General features: G+C 37.0%; 1 protein-coding gene across 2 annotated transcripts in view; it reads right to left on the bottom strand.

Moving 5' to 3' along the window:
- LOC126816108 (uncharacterized) overlaps positions 1-10,227 on the bottom strand; it is a 52,675-nt gene that overhangs the window by 36,800 nt on the left and 5,648 nt on the right. Inside the window, exons 2-5 of one of the 2 annotated variants that reach the window (XM_050542308.2) lie at positions 8,187-8,325; positions 6,649-6,706; positions 5,688-5,719; positions 597-677 (exon numbers count right to left, since the gene is read on the bottom strand). In XM_050542308.2, the coding sequence (XP_050398265.1) occupies positions 597-677; positions 5,688-5,719; positions 6,649-6,706; positions 8,187-8,325 (310 nt within the window). Of the gene's footprint in view, positions 1-596; positions 2,572-5,687; positions 5,720-6,648; positions 6,707-8,186; positions 8,326-10,227 lie in introns of those variants that run through there. The other variant, XM_050542309.2, reaches the window with a different exon arrangement.

Below are 10,227 nucleotides of genomic sequence, written 5' to 3'. Positions count from 1 at the left end.
AAATTCAACCATGTGTTAGTCTCGAAATGACCTAGTTATCTCTCTCTCTATTCTCTTGTTCTCTCTCTCTCTCTTCCACCCCTCTCTCACTCCCTGATTAATCTGTACGATCCTCACCGGTTCCGTCGTGATTGCAGACGTCAACTGACCCTGTTAAGCTCCAGAGCTTCAGATCCCTTAAACATTGTTAAAGGTAGAACCCATTTGATTGGCGGCTTGGTAGCGAGGGGTGTGGGGAGTGTTCGATCCTGGGCGTAGCTGTAAAGGAGCGAATATTTAGGGATCTAGTCACTAATATCGGTTAATTAAAAATTATTCCCCTGTTGCTCAAATACATTAAAATCACCCTTGTTATAACATTCATTCGGAGCGGTTATTAAACATATTTAATTTCATCCCATTTTATTATTCCTTAATTATGCAATGTATCCAATTTTAGTAAAATAGGCCGAAATTATAACTACCCTTGGTGACAAGTTTCTTTGCCTTAGGTGGTAAAAAACTTTACTATGCTCTGTCGTGTACGTACAATATATTGACCCCTCACCCATCACATACGGATTTTAGTTCTCCAAAATAATAAGAATGTGGCCTACCTGACAGTTAGAAGTTCGGAAGTTGTCCTTCTTGCCCATACTGACGTCACGAACTTGGTCTGTTAATCGCCGGAACTCACCCTGTGGCATAAACCAATGCATAATGATGACGTAATAATCCTAATTAAAAATAGTTCTTTACTATTGGTAAAACAAACGATTTTCTGTGGATCATATATTATATTACTTCATACTTCATGCATAAATGAAACCATCACGAGGCTTATTGGTTTTCACAACCGATTAAAAGTCATTAATTTGATAATATTTGTTCCCTTGCCAACAACATGCGCCGTGTCTTAAGTTACGATGTTATATTGAGGTAGGTGTGATATCCTGTTTACAACTTGATCCCTGTGATGATATTATTAACCCCAAGCTTGATCGTGTTCGTTATGGCGTGAATTAAATATAATGCAGACTTCAATAACGATAGACCAATATCATTATGGTTTGTTCCAAATCGTTTTTAGATAATGAAATGATCTCTTTGGGAATGGGATTCCAATAATAGTAATAATATAACAATATTATTAATATTTGTTCCAAATCGTTTTTAGATACACTAGTTGAATGATATTATCTCTTATGGAATGGGATTTCAATAATAGTAATAATAACAATATTATTAATATTTGTTCCTAATCGTTTTCATATACACTTGTCGAATAACAATCTGCTTGGGAGTGGGGTTACACATAGCCCGATCCCAAATCTAAATTCAGAAATCAACGGAATAAACATACAACAATCACTAGTGCGTTAGAATCGCACCCTTCTCCGTTATATAAAGTTTTCGTTATGAATAGACGTTACGTCACCAGACCACACCTCTCTTCTAGACTCACACAACGAAACCATTCATAAGGGGTGAAGGAGTACGATTAATTAGTTTAGAACACCTAATTTCACTTCCCATTTGAGGAATTCGGATATATTACGAGAATTCATAGTATGTTTAAACAGACTTAAATCATACTAAATCACGTTTTGATGAAAAATCCCATATAAGAAAGTGTTAGAAGGGCCAGCGAAAGCCTAATCACAAAACCTCATCAGAATATTTCACAGGTTTTAAAACAGAACTCCTCATAGGGTAATGTTATTACATTACTCAATCGTACCATTGACTCCTGAATAAAAACCACCTGATACCACTCGACCTCTTAATCCAATCTATTCACAGACCGATATACGACCACTTCCAACAACCAGAATGGTCATTCGGTGATTTCGGCCAATCGTACGTAGTTTAATATCTATCAATAGTATACCTAAATTGACATAAGATGTTCGTGAATTTCTATGATTGTAAATAATAATTTCTACCACTTAAAAGTCCGTCATATGTTTATTTTCCTGTAACTGTTAGAACAAACCTCTCACAGATTTAATAACAGTTGTAAGGGGACGGTAACTCATTCAAGAAATTCCGCATCTCTATAAAAATAATCCAAATAACAAATTCGAACAGTACTGTAATTCACCTATTTCCCGAAGACCAAAACATTCACAAGTAGTTGGCCCAGAACCTCCACGAAAACCTCTGTCCCTGTGTCAGAAAAATTCCTAATTTTACGAAATATTTCGTCTTTACAATAATGTTTATTTTCCTGTAACTGTTAAAACAAGCCCTCATAGTTTAATAGCAGTTGTAAGGGGACGGTAACTCATTCTAGAAATTCCGCATCTCTAACAATAATTTAATCTAAATAACAAATTAATGTCAACAGTACTATAAATCACCTATTTCCCGAAGACCAAAATATTCACAAGCAGTTGGTCCAGAACGTCCACAAATGAAGTTCATGTCGCCTTGTGAGAAAAATTCCTAATTTCACGAAATAGTTAGACTTTACAAATCATGTATTTAAAGTTACTGATTAAATGAACAAAATAGTTCAAACTGTTAGCAGCTGCGGATTATGCCGATTTGTGACCACGGTTACACTATTTCACTTCTGTCGTTCCTTTGGTTAAATCCTCCAATTTGTGATGTACATATTCCTAAATAGTTGTTAACTTGTAAACAAATCAGTTATTTAGTCATTGATTACAGGTAAAATGTTTAACACCTGTGATTTATGTTACAGGTAACCGGTACAGATTTGTATATACACGTTTATTGGTTGTTAGGTCGCGAGATATACTGGGGTATATAGGCTATATACAATGGGTGTTATTACCTGTCTATATATACCACCGTTATAATATACAACAACCTCCACTAACAGATTAACCTGTATAATCCCATAGTATAATAATACATCGCCTATTGACTATTTAAAGGGACAATTCATCTAATAATAATAGTGTGTACTAATGCGCACATTCCAGTTTATACTCATGACACTTTTAGTTATCCACATTCAAATGGGCTTATATTAGTAAAAGTTAATAAGATATAGCAAATAGATATGGTTTTAATTGTACATTGAAAGCTTTCGGAGTTTCGTCACGTACACAAAGTGTTCAATAGCCCGGTTGGTTCAGACCAGTATTTCATGGCTAATAAAAACGAATAGGGCTTTTACCTCTGTAGGCACTGTTACAAGATGTTCAGCGGGTCTTTGTGGGAACGTTAGTAAACTATTTTGATATTAATCCAAGGTTATTCATATGTCAGTATGAAATGCTAGGAAGAAGAATGTTTCCCGTTCAGAGAGAGAGAGAGAGAGGGGGGGGGGAGAGAAAGAGAGGGGGTGGGGGCGCGTCCAATCGACACAAACTAGGTCATTTCAGGACTAACATATGTTTCAATTTTATTTCAATAATTCGCTTCCGCGTAGGGGTCTTTAGCAATGGGGGGCGGGGGACCCGGAGAAATTCCACGAGCTTGATGCTAGAGAGTGTTTCCCATACAGAGAGAGAGAGAGAGAGGGGAGAGAGAGAGAGTCGTTGAGTCACCCTGTACGTATTTAGAAAGGCATGGTTAGATTGTCTCTTTAAGACTATTACAGCCAGGGTAATGAGCTCGGCGTATCTATTCAACCATATAAGACCTAATTGACTAGTTAATACCATATTGACTCATATTATTAGTACATTCCTATCATTAAAGCGACATCGATGACGTCTTAGACGCACGATGAGTCTGGTAGTTACTACTGGATACAGGATTTACGTCTAGGGGAGGTGGATGCTTTAATATCCGGCGGGTCTAGTAGATAATATTGGATCCACTACAAGCACGCTGTTTGTTTTATAAAAATAAATATCTTAAGATGACTTTATGTAACTTCAACTTAACCAGTTAGGGTTGGGTACCACGTGTTGTGCAAATGAAGTGAAGCAATTCAACTCCTTTAGTGTTCAAAAATACATTTCGAAACAATACTGACCTGGGTTCCCAGGGCTTAATCCAACTACTCCATAACCGAACATCCATTCCTAATCCCGCCATTCGTTCCTAACAAGATATACCATTATTTTGTCTATTTTATATTTTACATTTTATATTTTGTCTATTTTATATTTTGTCTATTTTATATTTTGTCTATTTTATATTTTACATTTTATATTTTGTCTATTTTATATTTTACATTTTATATTTTATATTTTGTCTATTTTATATTTTACATTTTATATTTTGTCTATTTTATATTTTACATTTTATATTTTGTCTATTTTATATTTTACATTTTATATTTTGTCTATTTTATATTTTGTCTATTTTATATTTTGTCTATTTTATATTTTACATTTTATATTTTGTCTATTTTATATTTTACATTTTATATTTTGTCTATTTTATATTTTACATTTTATATTTTGTCTATTTTATATTTTACATTTTATATTTTGTCTATTTTATATTTTACATTTTATATTTTGTCTATTTTATATTTTACATTTTATATTTTGTCTATTTTATATTTTACATTTTATATTTTGTCTATTTTATATTTTGTCTATTTTATATTTTGTCTATTTTATATTTCGGATTAATTTTATTATTGCCCTTTTGGATCCATTTTCTCTTGTAATCAAAGCCACCTAGCAGAGATATATAGTAGCAAACCAGCCGTATGCTTAAGTAGGCAGCGCTGGTAGTTTGACATACCCTGTTGGGTAATTTCGTACCAAGATAGACCTACATATATGTAGATCATAGACTAGTATATAATCCAATAAAAGCTAATGAACCAGAAGAATATAAGTTAACCCCAGATAGTAAAAATACCTCGTAAAATAGTTTCATTCAATACGTACAAAGTAATATAATAAATAAACAGAAAGGGCTATGTTATAAGTTATAGAATATATAATATGTAGTTTGAATAATGAATAAAAATGCCATGAACTAGATTAAAGCTCTATTGTTACCACAGAAAATAAAATGAAATGAAATGCAGTTTAACGGTCTATCGTTCAACTCCAACTGAGCTAATGAAGACGGACATAGGCCATACAGTGCGGCCTGACAAGGACAGCTATCTAGTCCTTCGGATGGAACGGAAAAACGAGCTCTCGTGTACACACTGGCGTGCACGTAAAAGATCCCTTGGCAGTAAGGCTTCGATATAAGAGTGGGCCGTAGTGCCGCTGTCCGGGCAAAATTTCCCTCATAGCACACTGTATGGCGTATGCCCGTCTTCATTAGCCCAGTTCGGAGCAGAAAAGTAAGAGGTTAAACCCAATTTCATTTCATTTACTATAAAGTGCGCTATAAGGCATTTATTGAGCCCAGACAACGGCGCTACGACCTACTCTTATATCGAATTCCAACACTTAAGGGTTCTTTTACTTGCATGCCAATGTGTACACGACTACACATTTTCCCTTACCAGCCCCCACGACATAAAAAATAAATCATTAACTAACAAGGTGAAAGAAATAGAAAGGACATAATAAGCGAATTATTGCAACCAGTCCCAAGCAACTATCTGTGGTGATGTGATACATTTACAAAAAAATACTAACATTTCAGTTATCTGTATATAGTCCGAGACAGACGTCATGACTAGCACACACTTAAGCCCATTTTCCATGTTCGCGTCTCAAGGCGTTTTCGTGCGAGATTTCACCGTTTACATGGAAACGGTCCAATTACATTTGCATTAGTATAAATATATTTATGTAAATTCTTACCTTTGTTAGCCGTGTTGGGAATTCGTCTGAAACTGAATATAATACGAGATTTTATTGACAGGTGTCTGGGTATTATTGACTACAGCAATCAACAGGTGTCTGGGTATTATTGACTACAACAATCAATAGGTGGCTAATTATAACCATTATATAATTCAATCTATATCAATATAGGGAGCCGCGGCGACTCAGTCAATAAGACCTCGCTAGCCTGGAGGTCCCGGGTACGCTCATGGTGTTTGCCAAGAAAGCTTATAATGATTTTCCGGCGTGGTTTCCCCTTGTCAGGACGGAGGACATGTCAAGGATCCAGGGTACGTAAAGGAATTCAATAAAAGAGTAGGCCGTAGACCATCTTTTCCGGCAAGATTTCCCTCATAGCGTATGTCCCTCTTCATTAGCTCAGCCGGAGCATAACAGTAGGACGTTAAACCGCATACGCCACACTGTGTGCTATGAGGGAAAGTGTGCGCGGACAGCGGCGCTACGGCTTACTCTTATATCAAATTCCAACTTGGAATGGTTCATTTACGTGCCCCCAATGTGTACACAGGATCTCAGTTTTTGTCCCAGCCGAACGACTATGCCAGGTCCAATGGGGAACCAGGCCGGAAAATCCTGATGAACAGGATCGAACACGGGGCCTCCAGGTTAGCGAGTCAAGGTTTTATTCACTGAACCACCGCGGCTCTCTATCTTTCTGATTCAAATGTTATAAAAAAAATTTGTAGACATATATTCACATGGTAAGCCCGTAATCAACTCTCTGGTGCATATGATACCCGAGACGTTAAATGGATTAGAATAGCCGCGCCATATAATACTTGTACGTCAAAATGGATAATCGAGACTTTGTGTATTATCATAGCAATATTTTAAAACTATTATAGCAAGAACGGACAGCACATTTTCTTACCCAATGCATCTGAAATAACTAAACAATGAATTGAAAATGTCTTACCATCTTGCAGATCTGACTGTAAACCATCTGAAAATCTCATCTCAGTTGGTACTCGCCACTTAAATACAAAACAAAATACTCTTTTTACAGCAAAGCTAACCAGAACCTATTCCACTTAATCCCATTGTGTTTCTGCTGTCATTTCGCGGGAGCCACGGTGACTAAGTGGGCAAGACGTTGGCTATATAGCCTGGAGGTCGCGTGTTCGATCCCTGCATTGGCCGAGTGGTGCAGGACGGAGGTCAGGGTATACATTGGCGTGCACGTAAAAGATCATTTGGCAGTTGGAAGTCGATATAAGAGGGGGCCATAGGGCAAGCACACTGTATGACGTATGTCCGTCTTCATTAGCCCAGTTGGAGCAGAACAGTTGGACGAACTCCATTTCATTTCATTTTTGTCATATCGCTTTTTATAATTTGGCCGGCACGTAAAAGAACTCTTGGAGGCTGGACTGAAATTCAATTAGTGTACTCGCAAAATATTCGCCACTGTCTAGGCTATGACCGTCTTCATTATTCAGGTAGGTGCATGCAAGTGGGACATTAAACTCTATCCATGCAATGTTTACTATAATAGTTACCCCATAAAGGTTTAATGAAGCGTTAATATGATAATGGATAACGATAATGGCGGCTACTCTTGTACATGGCCTCACATTCTTTAAATATAAAATTGTTTCGTCTGTTATTAATTGCCTTCGATAATCCTGATATCACGTAACATAAAGAGAGAGAGGGAGGGGGAGAGAAAGGGGCGGGGGTAAATGAAATGAAATGAAATGGAGTTTAACGTCCTACTGTTCTGCTCCTAACCTGGGCTAATGAAGACGGGCATACGCCATACAGTGTGCTATGAGGGAAATTTTGCCCGGACAGCGGCACTACGGCCTACTCTTATATCGAATTCCAACTGCCAAGGGATCTTTTACGTGCACGCCAATGTGTACACGGGACCTCGGTTTTTCGTCCCATCCGAACGACTAGACAGCTTTCCTTGTCAGCCCCTCTGTCCTGCATCACTGACAAGGGAGAACCACGCCGGAAAATCTGGATGAACTTTTTCGGCCAATGCAGGGATCGAACACCCGACCTCCAGGCTAGCGGGGCGGGGGTAACGTCCACTGGACACAAACTAGGTCATCTCGGTCCAATTTCATTTCAATAATTCACTTGCGTGTAGGAGGTCTTTAGAAGTGGGAGGAAATCTGAGGACCCGGAGAAAACCCACGAGTTTGGACAGGCGACCTTACTCCTTGTCACGTACAACAAGGAAATCGAAATCACGTCAGTTGACTCAATGGCAGATCTTATGATACAACGCGCACGCGCTAACCATTCGGTCTTTCAGCCCCCAACAGATAAAGAAAATGTATGGTACTTTTTTTGTGATGTAAGTACACGGATAGGGCCTACGTATCCTTGCAAAGCTAGGCCTATTCAGTACTGCACAAATGGTAAAACGCATGACTCCTTCTGCCCAGATGGATTGACGCGACATGTGAATTCGGGATGTTCAGTTATAGAAAATTAACCTACCATATTCAATTTCGAAGAAGACAAGTTCTTCCAGTTGCTGATTAATCGAAGAGTGTATAGACCAGGATAATCGAGTCTCGTGCCGTTCCGCGATGTCCTGTTCTCTACTTCTACGACATTCAACATTTTCGTTCCATTCCTGAAAAAAAAAAGACATATTTCCATCAGTTTTTTGGTCTTTGATCATCTTCTTAAATGATGTATATTTTCTATAATCAATGTTGTAATGAACTGGATAATGCGCTTATTCATTAAGAAGTGAAATAAAAAAAAATAAAATGGAGTTTTATGGCACGTCAGCTCCAACAAAGCTATATGGTGCCAAAAATATGGTGATTTATGACGAGACAAATTAAACCAATATCACACATATAAATTTATATACATAAATAAAAACAAATATCATTGACAATAATATTATTAAATATAAACACAAATAAATTTAAGCCTTTTGTGTATATAAATAGTTAAAAAGACAATACGGAGTTAGAAGATTCCATTAGAAGTAGATAATATATGTAAAATAAGGTAAATGCGTCTATTCTAGATAGTTATTTTATTGCTGACATGTTTAATACAATTTTCTATATTCATGTAATTTGGTTGACCAAACAACTGTAGTGACTGACAACGGTAATAGTTTGATCTTACATTCTTGAGATGATTGCACTCAATCAGAATGTGCTAAACTGTCAAAGGAACATGACAGTGTTCAAATTCTGCTTGAGGCTCTCGCTTCTATTTGAAAATATGAGTAAATAATTGGTAGTTTAAACTATGTCTTCATTAGCCACTCGGGTTGTGCGAATACAACCATGTTCAAACTAACCCGGTGTCCCTATAATATTTCATCTCGTATAGAGTAACACAGACAGATATCACTTCATTAGCAATCTGATTAAAATACAGATCCTATTTCGTTTCGTTTCTTATAGTTCAAAATTTCGTTTTACTTGTCTTTACATGTAGTATAGGCCACCAAAAGTAAAAAAATACGAAACGAAATATAGATCTGTATTTTAATTAGATTGCTTCATTAGTAAATCGTGTTGGAACACTGAATAATATTACCTTTCACCTTTAAGCGAATCCACAGCATATCACAGATAGCTTATTATATTTCGTACGTCATGAAGTACCACAAGTTACAGATAGCTGAACTCATTACACCTCTCCAAAATAACTAACGATTCTGTTGCTTTTTATTTTAGCGTTATTTTTCTGTTATTGGCCATATCGACTTGATCTATGATAGGTTTAGACTGTAGTTAATAGGATTAATAAACGAATTTACATTTACGATCAATACAGCATGTTATCGTTATAGATCAACTGTAAGATAACAGTAATGGCGGATCAGTTAGCCCTCTGGTATTAATTGAGTTAAAGCGCTAACTTATTCCTTTCCATAAGATTCGGTATTAAAAACTCGAATTAAAGTTGGCCCTTTTTAGTCGATATTGATGTCGCTATCTTGCCGTTAAAATATGGGATCCTAATATGAAATATTTAAGACATAATGGACATTTTAAAATCAGTACACGAGTCGGGTATTTCTATGGTATCGGGCATTAAAAAAACAGACGAAGAAGCATTTGAACGACGAAAGGAGAAGACGACCCGCCCGCATATCTCACGAATGCGAATTTTAACACCGTGCTTTAAAATAACAATTTTATATACCTCCTTCATATGTAAATAATCTTAATGAAAACCATCCTGACAATAATATCATAACAACATCTGACAGCGACAACAACAGGCAGAGAAGTGGAGTTTAACTTCCAGTCGACACAAAGGGGGGTGGGGAGGGGGATAGCCGAATGGTTAGCGCGTGCGCGTTGTATCGTAAGGTCTGTCATTGAGCCAACTGACGTGGTTTCGATTCCCCGGTTGTACATGACAAGGAGTAGAGTCGCTTGTCCAACCCCGTGGATTTTCTCCGGGTTCTCCGGTTTCCTCCTACAGCTAAAGACCCCTACGCGCAAGCGAATTATTGAAATAAAATTGAACCATGTTAGTCCTGAAATGACCTAGTTTG

This window comes from Patella vulgata, chromosome 3, assembly GCF_932274485.2.
Source record: "Patella vulgata chromosome 3, xgPatVulg1.2, whole genome shotgun sequence".
NCBI lineage: Eukaryota > Metazoa > Mollusca > Gastropoda > Patellidae > Patella > Patella vulgata.
The sequence above is the reverse complement of the archived record's forward strand: the minus strand, read 5'-3'. Positions and strand labels throughout refer to the sequence as shown.